General features: G+C 43.8%; 1 protein-coding gene and 1 long non-coding RNA gene across 2 annotated transcripts in view; one reads left to right on the top strand and one right to left on the bottom strand.

Moving 5' to 3' along the window:
• Positions 1–12,525, top strand: part of LOC148124961 (uncharacterized) — a 20,615-nt gene extending 8,090 nt beyond the window's left edge. Inside the window, exons 2-3 of the long non-coding RNA XR_015744855.1 lie at positions 11,332–11,455; positions 12,192–12,525. This is a non-coding gene — a long non-coding RNA (uncharacterized LOC148124961). The remainder of the gene's footprint in view (positions 1–11,331; positions 11,456–12,191) is intronic.
• Positions 3,796–20,390, bottom strand: LOC113451408 (uncharacterized). Its single transcript, XM_026722792.2, has 7 exons — positions 20,199–20,390; positions 15,798–15,911; positions 13,670–13,816; positions 11,352–11,495; positions 10,160–10,294; positions 8,335–8,493; positions 3,796–7,112 (listed from the first exon to the last, which is right to left on the bottom strand). Exons 1-7 carry the CDS (start codon positions 20,245–20,247, stop codon positions 5,572–5,574), a joined length of 2,289 nt encoding a protein of 762 aa, XP_026578577.2. The 5' UTR covers positions 20,248–20,390; the 3' UTR covers positions 3,796–5,571.

Here is a 20,390-nt window from a genome sequence, read left to right as displayed (position 1 = left end):
GAAATTTAACAGAGAGGAAGTTTGACATTAGGAAAGAGATCCAACACAGAAAACAGAACAAAGAATACAGCTTAGTAACAAGTGAAAAAAAGGTCCTGCAGCTGTAATTGATTACACACAGGATATGAGACAGGAATGTGTTGTACTTTAAAAAATAACCGTCAAATTTAATTTTAGGCTCCATCAATAGAAATAGTTTCCAAAGCAGGCAGTGTTCAGTCTTGAATATTATGTTAGGTTCTGGGCACCCTCCTTTAAGGTGGATGGTTGGAGAAGGACAGTGAGAATGGTTAGGGTTTCATTAGGATCTGCAAGAATCGTCACATCCTCCAGCTATCACCGAAGTGACTTGTGTCTTCATTATTACTGCATTAACACAATGGGGTCTAGATCATGCTAGATTTGACGTGTTTTTCAATCTTGGCATCTTTAAGATGCATGGACTTCAACTTCCAGAGCCCCAGAATGGCTAAAAACGTGTGGAACTTGAAGTCCACACTTCTTAAAATTGCCAAGACCGAGAAATATTTTGCTAGCAGACAGTATACAGTGGTGCTTTAAAAAGTTGTGAGCCCTTTGCAATTGTTAGTATTACTGCATCAATATACCTGGCTAGCAGTTCCTTGGAGAGGGCTGGTGACAGCCTCCAAGATTTATTCTTCTGCTTGTCTCTTCCCGGCTGCCATAGAAATGGGGGGTGGGGTTGAGGAATAATTGGGCCTTGTGGAGAGAAGGGTGCTGGACAGGTGTGGGATTCTACCAGTTCAGACCTATTCGCTAGAACCGGTTGTTAACATTCTAAGCAGTTCCGAGAACCGATCGTTAGAAGAAATTACTGGCCTAATCCTGTAAGGAAGGGCAGGAAGGAAACATTCTGGGGTTGCTTACAGAAACTGCCTCTCCGTTAACCCTTATTACATTCTTGGCAGGACTAGACTTCCTGTCTCAGGAACTTCTCTGGAGTTTTTTTCCCCTCCTTTGCTGGTACTTTGCTTGTGTGGAGTGACCATTCAAAGTTACAATGGCACTGAAAAAAGTGACTTATGACCATTTTTCACACTTACAACTGTTGCAGCATCCCCAAAGTCATGAGAGGCCAGGCGAGGAGATGCGTGCCTTGATGTGAGTGATATTGAGTTGGCCAAGCCCAGCCAATAACATGACCACCAAGCCACGTCCACCCAATCACATGACCACCAAGCCATGCCCACCAACTAAGCCACACCCAAAGAACCGGTTGTTAAAAAATTTGAATCCCACCCCTGGTGCTGGAGGATGAAGTTGTGAATTGTACAAGTTCTTATGCTTTCTTGCTTACTGAGCAGATGCAGCCACTTATCTTTTCTAGGCCAAAGTCAACCGTCTTGGCATACCAGATGTGTGAGACGCCACCTGACATTATACACACCTCAGATTGGATGTCCAGTGTGAACTATTGGGGTTGGGGATATGGGATGACTTTCCATATGTAATTTTCATGCCCTCTGCTTCAGATCTTGTATTTCTTCTGATGCTGACACTTCAACTTCAGTAAAAGTCCTTTTCTCTATAAAAATGGAGTCTAAGTTTTTCTTCCTTGGATCTTGAACGGAGCTACACCTGACAGCTGGATTTGAATTCCTGCAAGCATCATGACGTTGGAGTCAATAGCCTGAAACAATTCCTTTCAAACTTGTGATTCCATAATTTGGTGATTCTCTGAATCAGCCCTTTAGTTTGCAAGTCACATTCCAAATCTTCAAGTCACCGGGATGGGCTGTGGTGTTGAGCTGGATTATCCCAGGTATGTGACTTGGAGTCAGGCCATCCATACAGGTGTGTGCAGAAATGTTTCATCGCCTCTCTACTAAATTAGGAATCTAAAGAATTGCCGTTGCTACTATATAACATCTTACGTTGCAATGTCCTACCTGTCAATGAATACTTCAGCTTTAATCATAACAATATAAAAGCACACAATAGATATAAACTCAAGGTAAACCGCACCAAGCTTGATTGCAGAAAATACGAGTTCAGCAACAGCGTGATCAATGTCCGGAATACCCTACCTGACTCTGTGGTTTCTTCCCCAAACCCCCGAAAACTTTAACTTTAGACTTTCTACTATTGACCTCACCCCTTTCCTAAGAGGTCTGTAGGGAGCGTGCATAAGCGCACCAATGTGCCTACTATCCCTGTCCTATTGTTTCTTTTTATTTTTCTTATAAGTATCTATCTCATGTATTCAAAACTGTATTTATTCTTATACCTGTATTTTGTAAGCGACTGACAAATCAAATAAATACTAAAAAAAATAAATAAATACTGGTGGATTTTTAAAAAAATCAAATTCTCCCTTCTTGCTGGGCCTGATTCCAAGAACGAGTTAATGAATTTTGGATAAAATTATCCAACTCTTTGAAACTTCTCCTTGAAACTAATCAAGGAGAGAACCAACCTGGAATTAAGAAGAAGCTATCTAAGAGTGAGAACAAATAACCAGTGGAACAGCTTGTCACCAGAAGTTGTGGGTTCTTCATCACTGGAGGTTTTTAAGAAGAAACTGCACGGTCACGGTGACTGCATTCTTGAGCATGAGGTTGGACTAGGGGTGACATGATAGCTGTGTCCCAATATTTGAGGGGCTGCCCCAAAGAAGAGGGAGCCAAGCTATTCTCCAAAGCCCCTTAGGGCAGGACAAGAAACAACAGGTGGAAACCAATCAAGGAGAGAAACAACTTAGAACTAAGGAGGAATTTCCTGACAAGTTAGAACAATTAACCAGTGGAACAACTTGCCTCCAGAAGTTGTGGATGCTCCAACACTGGGAGCTTTTAAGAGGAGATTGGAAACCATTGGTCTGAAATAATATAGCGTTTCTTGCTTGAGCAGGGGGTTGGACTAGAAGACCTCCAAGGTCCCTTCCAACTCTGTTATTCTGCTAAAAATACATAGGCAGGGAAGTCTGCAGAGATGGGGTTCACAAAATGGAGATGGCAATGAAAGGTTCCAATCCCATAACTATATTTACTCTCTTGACCTTTTGGACTCTATTCCTGCAGAAACCCTTCCATGTAGGACTGGTGAACCAGTGGTGGGATTCAAATTTTTTTTACTACCGATTCTGTGGGCATGGCTTGGTGGGCATGGCAGGGGAAGGATACTGCAAAATCCTCATTCCCTCCCCACTCCTGGGGGAAGTTTACTGCAAAATCTCCATTCCTTCCCCACCCCACTAACCTGCTTTCCAGCTCTGTTCTCCTGTGCAGGGCAACCAAAGAAGACCCAGCCGATCAGCTGGGACTCAGGAGGCAGAGAATAGATGGAGGCGGGGCCAGTCAGATGTGGTATTTGCCAGTTCTCTGCACTACTCAAAATTTCCGCTACCTGTTCTCCAGAACTGGTCAGAACCTGCTGAATCCCACCTCTGGGGTAAATGAATGGAAACAGTCTTCCATACAATGACATCTACAGCAGAAGATCACTTCTTAACAGAAAAGCTTTTTAAAGTAGATTGGAACTATGACGAACTGCCTGCGTACTGTGAAATATTCTTTGAAGAGATGGGGCACTGCTTTTGTCATGCCCTTCATTTTGCCACTTCCCTCGAACACACATCCCACCACCATCTTGGCATCTCTGATCTTAGATCTGCTCTTGGGCAAAGGACATTTCATGGGGGCAAGGCAGAAAAACAACATGACTGGGGCATGTTTGTGATGTGGTAGGATTGCACCATTTTGTGTGAAAATCCACAGAGTTTGAAATGTCTCATTCAAGGGAAATAGAACAGAAAAACAAAAACAGAAGCAACAGTTTCTGTCTTTTTGAAATCTTTATTTATGTTGGCCTTATTTGGTTAAGACTCCGATGAGCAAAGATCTTGGAATATCCTTTTTTTATACAACACCAATCAAAAGTCAACAGAGGATGAGCAAAGAGTATGGCGCAATAAAGGCATGTAGGAAACAATCTTACAAAGAGGTTTTCATTCAGTCATGGAGAAGAACCCAGGCAGACTCTTTCAGCCTGCCTCCGTTCTGATGTGTTGGACTACAACTGCCATATTTTCCAAGCATGGAGAAGATCATAATGTTTTTTTGCTGTTTAGAGCTGGAATGTCTAACATTGCAACTTTAAGACTTGCAGACTTCAAATCCCAGAATTCCCCAGCCAGCAGAGCATAGCCTAGCTGGCTGGGGAATTCTGGGATTTGAAGTCTGCAAGTCTTAAAGGTGCCAAGCTTGGACATGCTGGTTTAGAATCAAGCTACACCTTCTGTGAAGTATCCCAAGGGTGCTTTTTCCAAAGCTCCTCATCCAAGAAGCTTCCTCAGTTGTAGCAGAACTGAACTGAAGAAGCTAGTTGGATGAGAAGCGACATGTTTTCAAGGTAGAAAAAAAAAAAAAACCCAAGAAAGTCCATTTACCTATTTAAGAAAACACCTTTGGGACAACCATGACCTGGATGACTAAGAATCTCCATAGACCTTCTGCTACGTGGCTATTTAATAAAAGTATTGATTATGTGCTATCAAATCAGTGTGGATTCTTAGGAACGCTACAGATGGATCTCTAGAAGGATCTGTCTTCAACCTGATCCTTCAGATCTTCCAATCACTTTTGTAATCAAGTCCATCTACTTTGCAACTGGTTATCCTCTGTTTCCTGTTTCCTTCCATCTTTCCCAGCATTATGAACTTCTCAAGAGAGCCAGGGCCTTTGCATGATGGGTCCAAAGTAAATCATTTGAGCCTGGTCATTTGTGCCTTGAGTGAGAACTCTAGATTGATATGTGTTCTATGACACACTGGTTTGTTTCCATAGGATTGTCAAGAGTCTTGTCCAACACTCAATTTCAGAAGTGTAAAAGTAGAAAAAAAAATAGCAGGATTTAATCTGGAGTCTTCTCAGTGCCAGCTGATTTGTGCAAATTGTGTTGGATATCAGATTTGAATTGTGCATTTGGGAAAACTGAATCGATTTGGAAAACACAGCGATTTTTGATACCCAAAGTGAAACATCCAAATGGGTTTCTTTGGTAAGCGGGAAAAAAAGCTGTTTCAGTGGCTAGGCAGAAATATGCATTCAAGTGCAGAAGCAACAGTGCACTGATGATGTTATCTAGTTTGGTAATGAAATGTCTGCAAGAAAACAAGCAAGCTTGGAGAGCATCAAGGTTCCCACAGAAACATCCCAAACTGAATTAATCCAGAGTCAATATCAAGTTCCCTTTGAATCAAATCTAACTGAATATATGCTCAACCCTACACAGTATCCAAGGTTTATGAAGCAGTCCCCCGTTCCTTACAGCAGGGGGGAAAAAAATCCCTTTATAGTATACATTTTTGTACGGTACATTCTCTCCTGCACAAATATAAACACACGCACATTCTCTTGTTGCAAAACCGAAGTTCGCCAAATTTTAATCTAGCTCCTTATTTGCAAATTTCACCCTACACCTTTTGTAAACGCTGTGGATGTTTGAACCACCCAAGTTCCCGTGTTCTTTGTTTGAAGAGGGTTGGGATAAAATCCCAGACACCTGGGCCACCCTTCAAGTGAATGCGCTTTCCTCCTCCATCACGACAAACTAAGTAAGGGCAGCTAACAAAAGAGTGAGGGAGAAGAGCCCCAAATTTGTGGCGAGGACAAGAGCTCCACTATTGTGTTGCTCTTTTACCGTTGTGTTGTGTTCTGGACTTTTAGGATCACCGAAGAACAAGGCGCTAGCGTTCCTCGTAGCTTCTTCTTCTTCTTCTCCAAATGAAGTCATCAGGTTCACTTCAAATGGGTTTTCACACCCTGTCTGGTTGCACGGAGTCTTGGTTTTGGGACGGGAGGTACTAGGTGCCGCAACAAGGCCCATTCCAGGATTGTGGATGGAGTTGGACTTGGTGTTGGCTGCTGCAGAAGCGTTTTCTCCATACTTGCCTTCTACAATGAAAGAGCTGTTATCTATAGATGTGATGGGAAGTCTGGGAAGAACATTGCTGGCCAGGCCATCTGAAGTTGCGTTACGGCTGGCGGGGGTTGATACGGGAATACTATTATCAACGATGAAGTTGTCACCTCCAGATGTCCCATAGCCATGCTCCATGTTGGTGCTTTCTGAGGTATTAGTGGCAGGAGAACGTGGAGCTCCATGTTCTTCTATGGCTAAAACAGAAGCATTATGTATGTTTTCAGTGGATGAGGAATAGGATTCTGATTCTTGATTGCTTCCTTCTCTGAGAAAGTTGCCAGCATCGGGAGCATCTTCAGCAGAGCTGGAAGTGTTTACTGGGGTCCAGCTTCCATGAGAAGAAGATGCAGGGTGGCTGGAAGAAGAACCTTCATGGTCCTTCTCCTTGGTGACTATGAAGTGTCCCCCAGAGCTGAGGCACTTCTCCTTTGTCTCACATTTGTCATCCTTATCATTGCTAGAAGCTATCAAAACTTCTTGGGAGGTACTTGTCTTGATGGGGGAGGGAGTCGTAGGAGAAGCGGTCTTGTTTCTCTTGGGAACAATGAATGGTATCAGTAGAGCAACACCACCAGGGTAACCAGAAGTCGAATTGCTTGTCTCCAGGTTTGTGGTAGCCAAGGAGCTGCCTGAAGAACCATGTCCAGTATGTGAATCACCAGTAGAAAAAGACGTTTCTCTGCTTTCAGAAGAATTTCCAGAAAGAGTCTCCTCATAGGGCTTTCCACCTACGAAGGTCTGGTCGTGATGGGACGAAGGTCGGACATGGCTCTCATTGACCAAATTCTCACTCGGTTTCTTTTCATCAACCATGTAGACAGTCTCCTTATCAGTGTGGTTTCTAGAAGATGGGCCCTCACCGGGAGGTGAGTCCACCAACACCATGAGATCTTCCATCTCATCTGAATCGAAGCAATCGGATTTGGGTGTAGGCTCAGACGGCTTGGAGTCGAATGTGACGCACCCTACATCCTCAATGTTTTCGGGGCTGTCAGCAGGGTCTCGGGATTCCGTGATCACGCCATCTACAATGCGGTTGTTGCAGAGGTTCCCTTGGCAACAGAGGATGTCAGCATCTTCCAGCTCCTGCACCAATTCTAAGAGAGAGCTCTGGCACATGGCAGGGGAAGCACAGCCTTTGAAGGTCACCAAGCTCACTTCTTCCCCAGCTGAAAGGAAAAGGAGAGTGTCAAGCCCAAAACTGATATAAGTGTAGTCGTTTTATTTAGCCTTATGATATATTCCTTTTCTTTCTTTCTCTTTGCTAGTTATGGGGTGGGGGGGTTTCGGGCTTGCCACATTCCTAAGGGGGGAGGAGTGGAGATAGAGAGAGTTGCTTAGGGAACCATGACCATGCAGGTGACCATGCTGTGACCTGGAGGTGGAGATTGATGACACCAGGAAACGTTGATTTATTTCTATTGGGGAATGTGACTTTGGGCGGCTGTTTCTAATTTCCAATATTATGTGGTGTAATTCTGGGTTGTGTCAGATCTGGAATCACAACAGACTTTGCCAATTTGATGTTTTTCTAAGTAAAAAAAATGTTTTAGAAAGTGGACTTTGCTCTTTTCTTTTTAAATGGATTTCATCACTTGGAAACCTGACAGAGAGAAGGAGAGTAGCCAACAATATCAATCCAAGAGTTGATTAGACCTGGAAGAGACTGAGTGAGCCTCCTCCCCCAAGAGTTAAGATATGTCTCCATTCTGGAGTCGTGGACTGTCTAAGTTTCTAGCCCAGGGATCTTCAAACTTGGTAACATTAAGACTTGTGGATTTCAACTCCCAGAATTCCACAGCCAGCATGAGGAATTCTGGGAGTTGAAGTCCACAAGTCTCAAAGTTGCCAAGTTTGTAGACTGTCACTGGCTGTCTAAGTTCTAGTCCAGGGTCTCGAAACTTGGCAGTATTATGACTTGTGGACTTGTGCACTTAAACTCCCAGAATTCCGCCACCAGCATGAAGTCCACAATTCTTAAAGTTACAAAGTTTGGAGAGCCCTGGTCTAGTCTATCTTATGACCATCTATACATGGAACCTTTGTGGTTCTCTATTCTACTGTCGTCCTTTAAGCAAGATGAAAAAGGAAGTGCAAAAATTGTGGTTAGACTTGTCTCTAGAGTAAAGTAGAGTGTAGTGTAGAGTAGAGTAGAGTAGAGTAGAGTAGAGTAGAGTAGAGTAGAGTAGAGTAGAGTAGAGTAGAATAGAACAGAACAGAACAGAATAGGGTCACAGGTGACTGTGAATTATGTATGCCAGACCTGGCTTCATTTAGGTTAACGCCCGGCATGTTGATTCTGGGAGTTGAAATCCACAAGTCTTAAAGTTGCCAAATTTGGAGACTCCGATATAAGCCAAAGTGGAAAATTTCTGAAGGTCAAACACTCACCTTTACGGCTGTTGCCAATTCCTTCCAGGCACATGTTACGAACACCGGTGCACTTCACTTTGGAGATGGTCTTGTTGGAACATCTACCACCAGAGCCCTGTCCATCCACACAGCTGTAGCACTCCAATCCGTTTGGAGCCTGGCTTTCCAGGTGCAAGTCTGAAGGAAGTGGAGATACGAAGCAGGAAACATCTATGAACGTTTGTGTGTCATGATCAGGACATTGAGTTTCAGGCTCTTCATAGGAAAAGTCAATCCAGGAGGGTAACTGCTTCACACAAATAAGAGATTTCTCTCTCTTCACAATGACCTACGTAAGCTGCCCAGAATTCCTTTTTGTGCATAGATCAGATGCAATCCATGCTATGTTTCGAAACTTGGTCTGTTTGGAAACCCACCTTTGCAAATTTTCTACCTTTGCAAATTTCCTTCTTGCTGAGAAGTATTTGGTGATTTGCAAAGGGGAAATGAGGAAGCGAAGAGAAGGCCAATAAGGCACCAGGCTAGAAAGCGGGAGATTGTAAATTCTAGTCCTGCCTTAGGCATGAAAGCCGGTGGGGGAGTGGGGACACGACATTGGGCCAATCACCAGGAGATGGTGAGTTCTAATCTCATTTTTTAAAAATCCCAGCTGGGTGACTTTAGACCAGTTCCTCTCTCTTGGCCCAACCCACCACACAGGGTTGTTGTTGTTTTGGGGGGAGGAAATACGATGCAGAAGGTGTTGGATATGTTCACTGCCTTGAGTTATTTGTAAAAACAGTAAAGGCCAGATATAAGTAAGTAAATAAATGAAAATGAGCTGCCGTATATGGTAGCTAGATGGATGAGCAAACTTCTTTTCCCTGAAATATTTCTTGTGGTCAGCTGCTAATGTGTGACTGGGCTGTGCAATTCAACATGAGCTACTTTCCTGGCAGACACGTCTCTGAATATTTCTCTGAAATGTTAAAAAAAACTTTTCCAGTGGATTAGAAGCTCTGCTATGTTGAGGGCATTGAGAAAGCTGCTAAACCTCTGAAACAATGACCCCAGTGAGTCACGGGTGTCTAGTAAACCAATAAATGCCTCCTGAAGTGACCCTTGGATTTTGAAATGATGCAGTCCTATACAGCAGTGGTCCCCAACCTATTTTGTGCCACGGCCCGGTACCGGGATCACAAAATGACCCGCGGCCCGGTACCGGCATCAGCACGCATGATAAGGCAAGGCGAGCCAAGCGACCGGCCACCCAGCCGTCCCCCGCTTCTCCCCGCCACCTTCAACTCCTCCTTTGTACCTGGGCTTTGCTTCAGGACGGCTTGCTCGGCTCGCCTTGCCTTTGGTGCTGAAAGAATCCTCGCGTCTTAGTTTTGTTCGAAGCCCCCCACTTCGATGAAACTAAGGCGCGAGGATTCCTTCAGGACCCAAACGCCGCTTTCCAACTGGAAAAGCTCACCCAGAAGCACTTTCTCGTCAAACAAGATGGCGGCGCCCAGCAAACCGGCGGCCCGGTAGGAAATGTTCCACGGCCCGGTGGTTGGGGACCCCTGCTATACAGAGTGATGGGCTGTTGCCAGTTCAGACCGGTTCTAGTGAACCGTACGAACGATCCGTTGGCCCGCCCTATCCTGTCTTACATTTCCTTCTTTTGCCGCTCAGCTGATTCATGCGGCAAAGTGGTTTACCGCTCAGCTGTTCTACTTAGCGGGGAGAGCTAGAAGGTGAGCTGGAGAGGTTCATATTGGTGTTTATTGGATGCTGTGCACACTCATAGAACCGGTTGTTAAACTGGTTGCAACCCACCCCTACCTATGTACCACGTGTAATTGAGGGGGAGGAATACCTGGAGTGAAGGTATTGCAAAGCGGAGTATTGCAGCAGCTGGCGTGGATGGTCTGGCTTCCTGAGTAAAAGCTCAAAGTATCCTCACACCGGGGGAGATTGGTGCAGCCTTTCAGCTTGAGGTTGGAATACGGACCTATTAAGAAGGAGGTATGATAGAGTGGGTCCATTATATCCACAGCACTGAGTGTTATCCCTACCTCATCATCTTTTTACTTAGAGAGAGAGAGGACAATGGTTAAGTAAGGCATATCTCAGCACTTGGGGGTACCTAAGTGACGGCCTTTCAGTCTAGCTTCATGAACGATTAGCCAGATCTCACAGCTTGGTCCCTTTTATTTAATGTCCCCATTCTCTGCTGATGTAGTATACTAAGAAATAGTTCTGAAGAACTTAGCAAAAGTTGCACATTCCTTGTCAATCCAAATAAAGGTATCATCCAGGGATGGAGGCTGGGTGTTGCGGTGGTAAAAGTTACTACCCACTGCAGTGGAATGTAGTCTGGTTTTCCAGAAGGAAGAAGTTGCATTCCAGAGAGCAAAAAGGTAGCAAAGCATGCAAAGTTTGGTTGGGAGAAAGAGAGTGTAAGAAGTTATATCTATAACGATGCAAATCGTTGCTTACTTTGGCAAGATTCTGTCTTCAGGTGAAGAACATTAAAGGGAACTGCTCAGAAGTAACTCCACATGTCTTTCGTGATTCTTGGGGTCTCAAACCCAATCCAATATACACATAAGCTATATTCACAAGCAAATCTATGACATGGGCTTTGGCTACAACATTAAGAAATCTTTTTGTGGGCTGACAGCATAATTTTGTTTTGATTTTCCTTAGGTGTGCTTTTCTGAATCTGGTTGGCCTATGCTCCCTTCTCATCAGCTGTGTTCCTCTAGGGCATTTCACAAGTCAGTTACAAACTTAGAAGCTGCATTTGTGTATCATGCCATGCCTGGTTAGTTTGAACCTTAGCTGATTTTGGGGGATCTTAGCATGTTGTCTGAATTCAGATTTTTGGTTAGGTATGGTTCAGTATAATGTGCACGCACTCTTCTCCAGTAAAACAGATTATTCAAATAATCAAATTAAGAACAGTGGTACAACTCTTCCATTCATCTTAATCCAGCCATTTGCCCCCATCTCCAATCTACCTACCTCTTTCTTTCTCTTTCCCAGATTTTTCGGCAGCTACTTACCCAACTTCCCAGTGATGTCAAGATCCACACATTGCTCCTGATGCCCAACACAGCTGATCTGAGTGCGAGAAGCTTCAGGACACCAGGCTCCCTGGGAGGCACAGGTATGGCAGCGCATGTGATTGGTTGGGGCAGGATGAGACACTGGGGAAGAGGCACACAAAAGGGTAGAAATTAACCACCAATCACTGTTCCAGCTGTTGTACAGTTGGGGTTAAGTTAAAGATAGGTCTTTGTGGGTCCCTGGTCAACATATGTTCAAAAACAGCTTGCCAATATATTTTCTGGGATCTTTTTCAATTTTCCAGTCAAGCCTACAGTCCTGATATTTCTAGGTTAGGGTGTCAAACTCAAGGCGTCACGTTGTCGCCATCTGATGTAGCATGACTTTTTCCTCTTTGCCAAACTGGGGGTGGGGGTGGCCAGAGTGTGATGCATCCAGCCCCACAGGCTGTGAGTTGGACACCCCTGTTCTAGGTGGTTTCCTTTCCAAGTGCAAATCAAACCCAGCCCTGCTCAGTTTCTGTAGTAAAATGTGCGAATGGCCTTGGGGAGACAAGGGGAAGAGATGCAGCCTAGGAATCAATGAGATAAGAGAGGGAGGAGCCCCAGTGGCTTAAAGGTCGGAGGAAGAAATAAGGAAGGACCTGCCCTTATAGATCAATCAATGAAAAAGTCTGAAATACTTTCAGAAGTCAGGAACAAATTCTTCTTCCTACTCAGCTGCCCCACGTCTTGCAACAAGGCTGTTTCCATCCCCACTCAATATTTTTAAAAAAGGAAAAGGAAAGCTAATTATCTGGTTCTTGCCAATTTCATCTTTTTGCTTTTTCCCTATAGAAACTACTAAGGGGAACTGCAAAGCTATGAAGTCATCATTCCCCTTATAAGACCTGAAGCTCAGAAGTTTGGAAAGACGAAGGGGAAGAGCTCCCTCTAATGGAGAAATGGAGCCACAGCCTCTTAAAAACAAAAATCCTTGCTTAGCAATGAACTAAAGTGCAATCGAGTCAGAACGTCGTCCAGCGGCCTCCTGAAAAAAAGCACTTTGGGGACAACCAAGACTTGGATGACTGAGAGTCTCTTACAAATTGAGTCAGAAGGTTCTGTTCCTCAATTGTGGAGAAACAGACCTGGAAGACCAGTCTGTGAAGCTGCTTTCAAGCTGGCAGAGAATCTCCACGGATTGCCAGCCAAGCTCAACTCAAACTAATGTCTCATTTTTCATACTTTCTACCCACAACGTCACAATAGGGGAATAGAATTAGGTTTTTAGGTAAGAAGAGCATAGAGTCCAGTGTGGCTTAGGTGAGTTGAACACATTGAGATAATACTAAAAATACCAACAATCAACATTTGTCAATCAAAGGTCCTTGGGAAGGACTCAATATGATAAAAATGACAAATCCAGTCTAAATATCTGGCCGACTGTGCGACGAACTAATAAGAATAAATACTGCCCAAAAGGAAGGATGGACAAATGGCTACCAAAGCCCTTATCCCATATATCAATCTTTCATAGGGATCTTTTTGAGGGGCGGGGGGGGACAAATAAGTGCCTTGCAACATCACTTGGCAAACTAGCTGACTTATATACTTCAGGTGCAAGTGAAAAAGCGGGAGATTTGTATTGTAACATCACCACACAACTTGTCGTTTTTTCCTCGTTGTGGTTTATATCAGACCCCTGTGCAGCCTTTCCCAACTTCATGCTCTTTGTGCTGAATTCCAATCCCCAGAATTCCTAGTCAGCTGAATGAAAATTTGAGGAATTGTACTTTAGTTCAAAATACCAGTTTGATCTACTGATTAAGGCCCCAGGATAGAAATCAAGAGACTGGGAGTTCTAGTCCTGCCTTAAAAAGCCGCCTGGATGACTTTGGGCCAATCACCAGGAGATGATGAGTTCTAGTCCTATTCTAGGCATAAAAGTTGGCTGGGTAACTTTGAGCCAATCACCAGGGGGCGGTGAGTTCTAGTTTCACCTTAGGTATGAAAGCCGACTGAGTGACTTTAGGCCAATTCCTCTCTCTTATCTCAACTGACCTCAAGGATTGTTGTTTTGGGGAAAATAGGAGAAGGAAAGAATATTAGATATATTCACGGTCAAGTTGTTTATAAAAATAATAAAGGTGGGATATAAATAAAAATGAGTGAATAAATAAGTGAGCATCATTTCCGACGTCACTTTAGCTTCACCTGGGAATGTTGCATCTTTCAGAAGGGACACCTTTTCTACAACCTCCTCTGTCTTTCTTCTTTTGGGGGGGAGGACCCCTCCCCGGTCCAGTTTAAAGGGGCTCCCCTTCAGGACTCACCGAAATAGGTCTCATTGTTGCAGCCATCCTCTGCACAATAGTTTGCTTGGTACGAGAGAGTCACAAGGTGCGAAGTCATGGAAAAAGATTCAAATGGATAGAGCTGTCGAGCGCAGCCTTTCCTCACGGTCTGGAATTCCAGAAAAGCTGAGGAGAAAAAAAGAAGAGATGGAAAGTTTTTTTTTTTTTTTTAGGCTGGACAATCCACAACCCGGTCAGGATAGATATACTGTTTTTTCCAATACTTCTTTCTGCCTCCTCACAACATGAATGGAATTAGTTGGTTTTCCTTGTTTTATTTCGACAAATAAAACTCTTGAATTCTCTTCCTGTGTTTGGCTTTGGAAAACTGAAAATCCTTTCCTGTAATGCAGAGGTCTCCAAACCTGAAGACTTGTGGATTTCGACTCCCAGAATTCCCCAGCCAGCTGGGAGTTGAAGTCCACAAGTCTTCAAGTTGACAGGTTTGGAGATCAATATTGTAACAGAATGTGAGAAAGACCTTGGGAGACAGACGGAGAAATGCTGCCAAGGGAATGGTCAGATAAGAGACAGCATAGTCCACAACTGGACAATGGGTGGGGCAAGAAGCTTAGAAAAGACCCCCCCCTAATTCTAGGGTAAGAGGACATGGTGGCTCAGTAGCTTAGACACTGAGCTTGTCGATCAGAAAGGTCGGCAGTTTGGCGGTTCAAATCCCTAGCGCTACATAACGGAGTGAGCTGTTACTTTTCCCAGCTTTTGCCAACCTAGCAGTTCAAAAGCATGTAAAAATGCAAGTAGAAAAATAGGCACCACTTTGGTGGGAAGGTAACAGTGTTCCGTGCACCTTTGGCGTTCAGTCATGCCGGCCACATGACCACGGAGACATCTTCGGACAGCGCTGGCTCTTTGGCTTTGTAATGGAGTTGAGTACCACCCTCTAAAGCCGGAAACAACTAGCATGTATGTGCGAGGGGAACCCTTTACCTTTTAATTCTAGGGTTGTAAAGGAAGCTGTGGGTGGAGGATTGTACTTTCAGACTTGACAGATTCTGCCAAGATAACTTTAAAATAAAGTAGAACTAGCTCATCAGGTTGCAATTTCTATCCGGGATGCCAATATCAATCTTGCCAGTCTGTATATATAATTTACTCCCTGAACTGCTCAAGAAACTAGGGAGGGTTTCTTCTGAGCCACTGCCTCACCCTCCATACAGCTGCAAGTTATGTTGTCTTTTATCTAACTGTTCTCTACCCTTTTCATTGCTCAGTGTCCCAAGGTCTTTCCCACATACCGTTATACTTCCCTTATTTCTTGCTTCCTCTGTCTGCACTCCAGGAAATTCAAAGAGCAGGGATGGCTGCACTATTATTAGTGTCCAGGGATTTTTCAAATCATAAGTTAAAACATATGAAGAACGATTGCGGGAATTGGGTGTGTCTAGTTTAATGAAAAGAAGGTCTAGAGGTGTCCAATATCCAGGACTGGGCTGCTGGGGGTTTGTAGGGGTTCAGAAAGGCCCCTAGCTAAGATTCTGTGCAGTTCGAAGAATCCCCAAACCAGAGGGGATATTCAGCAGGTTCTGACCAGTTTTGGAGAACCGGTAGCGGAAATTTGGGGTAGTTAGGAGAACCGGCAAATCCCACCTCTGACTGGAGATTTCACAGTATCTTCCCCTGTCACACCCACCAAGCCACGCCCACAGAACCGGTAGTAAAAAAAATTGAATCCCACTATTGCCCCAAATCTCACCCCTGGCTGGCCCCACACATCCTGCTTGAGCAGGGGAGGGGTTGGACTAGAAGACCTCCAAGGTCCCTTCCAACTCTGTTACTCTGCATTCTACACCAGTAATTGCAGCATTTGCAAACAATGGAACCCACGAAAGTGACTTTTCCAACACAGCTGCCCATTGTTTTGCTATGTTCAAACCACCCATGTTCCAACTTCTTTGCAGAAGACAAGAAAATCGTTGTACAAACAGGGGCATCTGCTGGTCAGGTCAAGAAGGTAGCCGTAACAGTATGATCAAAGCTCTACTACCTAGTGTGAAAAGTGGGCAGAGCTTCGATTGTACCATCGTGGCCACCTTGATTTTTTCTGGACCACACAATGCAGACAATGCTTGTGACGAATGACACTCACAGACATGTGCCTTTCGGACTGAAGTTGTGCAGCTGGCTGAGGAATCTTCACAGGTCATGTTCTGTCCAACACAATTGTATTCTCCGTGACATGTATTACACTGCAGGCAAAACACTGGGAAGAAAACAAGAAAAATTACTTTAAGACTGTAGTACTCTTTATTCCCTTAAGACCTGTGGACTTCAACCCCCAGAATTCCACATCCAACTGGGAATTAAAAGTCCATGTGTCTTGAAGTTGCCAAGGTTGGGCACCCCTGCTTTAAGATTTTTATAGTCCAGCCAACTCAGAAAATATCCAAATCCTTAACTGAACACAAGCACAGAGGCAACTGAAGGGAAGGAATGGTTAGAAGCCTCTGTTTATGCATTTATTTAATGCTACAAAGAAAGAAACGACATGGATTGGATAAGAAAGAAGACAATAAATGCAGAGTATATTAAAAATGTTCCATATATTTTTAAATCTGTGCCCTGTGAACTTGGAAGTCGTCAACAGTGAGATAGGTGGCACATAAATTTAATAAATAATATACAAAATAAGTACAATGCCTGTGCCTAAAGGGACATGTTTTGCATGCACTATAAACCATGCAACCAAAGGATTTTTGGGAAACCCAATTGCTATGAAAAGAACTTTTAACACCCAGTTTCAGGAACCAGAAATGTGAAACTGGGTTCATCTTTATTTTCGCCTTTTTGATCTCTTCCCATATTCATCACCGTAGCTAATCATCCTGCCTTTGCAATTATGTGACAGAGAACACTGAAGACTGGAAACTTCCTATTGAGAGAAGTGCTTTTAATTTTAAACCCAGAGTTTTAAGAGTCTTGGGGGTGTGGGGGTGGTGGTATGTGGAACCAAGAAGAAAGTCTAGTTTTGTGTCTAATTATTCTGTTTCCTTGTCAATTCCATGAGCTTGGAAGATACTAAATGATGTTTAAGGTAGCCTTTTGAGGGGTGGAGTTGTGTTGTGCTATTATCTACTTTAGGCAAGTAGAAACGCATCTCCTCAGCTTCACTATTAGGCTAGTTTATTATTGCCAGTAAACCTATCCCTGTTCAGATAGTTCAGGAAATATATGGGACTGGATTGCATCTTGCAACAAACTGTTTATTGAGTTGTTTATTGATTAACTCATAGTGTAAGTAACTTGCTAAGCCAGCAACCAGCTTCTGCAATCCTGGACTTATATAATACATTAATCCAAACTAATAAAGCCAAGTTATTGCAATACATGAGTCTAATCTTTTTATTGAATGCAAAGAGGAGATGACAAGAAAACGTCAGGAAACCTCAGAGAACTTGCTAACTAGCAAGCAAATAAAACAGCCCGATGGAGAACTCAGCACAAGGTAGTCCTCGACTTATGACTGCAGTTGAGCCCAACATTTCCATTGCTAAGCAAGACAGTTGTTGTTAAGTGAGTTGTGCCCCATTTTACGACTGTTCTTGCCACAGTTGTTAAGTGAAGTCACTGCAGTTCTTACGTTAGTAGCGCCGATTGTTAAGTGAATTTAATTTCCCCATTGACTTTGCTTGTCAGGAGATCATCAAAGGGAAATTACGTGACTCCACAACACAGCAACCGTCATAAATACGAGTCAGTTGCCAAGCATCCCGTTTTGATCACATAGTCTTGGTGATGCAGCAAGAGTTATAAGAGTGAAAACAACGGTGGTTAAGTCACTTTTTTCCCCCCAGTCCCATTGTTGACTTTGAGTTCGTCTTGACTTGTTGCTTCCTATGTTTGTTAGTTCCTGAGGCTGACCTAGATCTAACGGTTCCCACGTGGGTGTAGTTCTCCTACCCGGCTGTCAGTGTTGACCACTAACACGCAAATACAAGAAAACCAGAGGTGGCATTCAGCAGGTTCCCATCAGTTCTGGAGAACTGGAAATGTTGAATATTTCGGAGAACCAGCAAATGTCACCTCTGGCTGGCCCCGCCCCCATGTATTCTCCGCCTCCCGAGTCCCAGCTGATCGGCTGGGTCTTCTTTGGTTGCCCTGCAGAGGAGAACGGAGCTGGAAAGCAGGTTAGTGGGGTGGGGAGGGAAGGGAGATTTTGCAGTAGCCTTCCCCTGCCACGCCCACCAAGCCACGCCTACAAAAGCGGTAGTAAAAAAATTTGAATCTCACCACTGAAGAAAACACCTTCCTAAGGAAAGCACATTTCCATTCTAAGCAAGGCATGTTTACTCACAAGTCTGTCCCACCAGGGGTGGGCTTCAAAAATGTTAGCAAGGGGTTCTCTGGCTGGTTGCTGGGTGGGCGTGGCCATGGTGGGCGTGGCCTAGTCAGCCTCCTGCACCACAGCGCAGGTGTGAGTGTTTTTGCCGTCCCCAGAAATGGCTTCCCTGGGCTCCGGAGACTCTCTGGAAGCCGGAGACAGGCCCATTTCCGGCCATTCCAAACTTCCGGGAGGCTCGTTTTTCGCCCTCCCTGAGCCTCTGTGTGGGCCTTGCACTTACCTTCAACCAAAATGGGCCGTGTGGGGATTCCTGGAACGGGCAGGATGGGGTGGGTAGGGTGGGATTTGGGGGTTCTCTGAACTGCACAGAATCCTAGCTAGGGGCACTCCCAAACCCCTGCAGACCCCCAGCATCCCAGCCCTGCGTCCCACTGAATTGTCACAAGCTAGTGAGCGGAGGTTAAAATCTGATATACAATTATGCACAAATAATCCCCGTTGGACATCGATGGCTGAACCGCCAGCAATATATTCTATTACTTGGAATAACATCGGCATGTTCTCTCTTTATTCCAGCCGCATCGAGCATTCTGAAATTCAACCAACTCCGGAAGCTGTTTAACTTTTTTAAAAAAATCAGTCGCTTGCTTTTGAAAAAATGAAATATTTTACATATCAAGTTACTTATACAGACACCCTACCTGAACTAAAATACATTAAAACTGTTGATAAAGGAATATAACTGTCTCTTCTCTCAATCATTTTCTAGATGACTTGTTCATTTTGCAACATAGTTGGGAAGACGCAGCTAAATTTATTTTTCACATGTTAAAAAAATGAAGACAGGTTTTCTTTATCTGCAGGCTGGACACGGCGTCTGTCCACTGATTGGCAGGACAAGCCTTAATATTCATGTTAATATTTTATAATATGTTTTCTTTCAAACCTGACAAACTTGTTGCAGATATTCTTGCCTTATTATTACAGTTTGTATGCGCTCAATAATTGCCCTGTTATTGCAACTGGATACAAACAATGCATTGAGGTTTATCATGCTTCTTCCAAGTGCCCACAGATCAATGGGTAGTTGAACAGCCCTAAGTGCTACAAACAATTATTAAGTTGCAATGATCCATTAAACTTGTTGGTTTTTCTTTGCACAATAAACTCTTATCAGGTTTTATTTTCACTAGATGTCTATGGAGATTCTCAATCATCCAGGTCATATTCCGGAGCCAACTCAGCTATTGCTGTGAATTGAATTCTATATATGGAGGGTGGCGGGGGGGAGAGAAATTACCTATATCAATGTCTGTGGAATTTCTCAGTCATCCAGGTCATGGTTTCCCAAAGGTGCATTTTAAAAATGCAATTGGATGTCGTTTTTCCTTAAAGTCGTTTGGCTTCACCAGTTCCAACAACCCATTTGCATTCTTCAGGTGACTCTGAAGGCACAGATAAACCTCCAAGTGGCCTCAATGACTCTCAGAAAGAGTGCTAACGACCAGAGGACTGCAAGGAATATCAGTCCTTCCATCCTTCACCATTCAGACAGAACTGAAGATGCTTCTTGGATGAGAAGCAAAACATCTTTAAGGAAAAACAAAGCATAGTTGCCTTCTGAAAAAGCGCCTTTGGGACCTACAGTTATAAACAATCTTGCATTGCTGAAGGTAAAGTCCCTGCTGAAGCAAAAGCTTTGTTTCTAATACTCTGAATGTGTTAGAACAGAGTTTCTCAACCCTGACATCTCTACGATGTATAGATTTCAACTTCCAGAATTCCCAAGGTAGCATGCTGGCTGGAGAATCCTGAGAGTTTGAAATCCATGCACCTTAAAATTGCAAAGACTGAGAAATGCCGTGTTAGAAAGCAGAATGGATGGGAAAGTTAGAGATGCTAACAAAATTTCGCTTTAATGAAAACGTAAAACAGATTCTAAGGCTCCTGCAGCACAGAACAGTTAAACCTAATCTAAAAAAGACCAAAAGAGTTTTGGATGAAGAGAAAGTGCTCCAAAACAGAGATGCATACCGTTTTTTTCCCCCCTAAGGCACAAATACAAAACAAAAGTAAAGATTCTTCCCTAAGAAAAAGAGCTGCAAAACTTCCAAGGAAAGTAGAATAATAAGATAAATAGAATGAAAGCAGAGTTGGGATTGAATATCAACAGAAAGGAGTCTATCAAGGCAACCAGTCTTGCTTTACCTTGGCTGAGGAGGGTGAGTAGCAGTACCATTAGCAAGTTCTTAGCCATTTTGAGATGCCTCTAACTTCCCCCTTTGTATCCTGCTTCCTGGACGTGGCCAGCTGCCTGTCACTGATTCTCATGGGTGTCTAAATATTCCTGGCTGAGCATTCCCTTCTATATGGACCTGCCCAAAATGAAACACCTGTTTG

The sequence above is a fragment of the Pseudonaja textilis genome, chromosome 10 (genome assembly GCF_049901715.1).
Source record: "Pseudonaja textilis isolate UNSWEBS1 chromosome 10, rPseTex1.2, whole genome shotgun sequence".
In the NCBI taxonomy this organism is placed as follows: domain Eukaryota; kingdom Metazoa; phylum Chordata; class Lepidosauria; order Squamata; family Elapidae; genus Pseudonaja; species Pseudonaja textilis.
The sequence above is the reverse complement of the archived record's forward strand: the minus strand, read 5'-3'. Positions and strand labels throughout refer to the sequence as shown.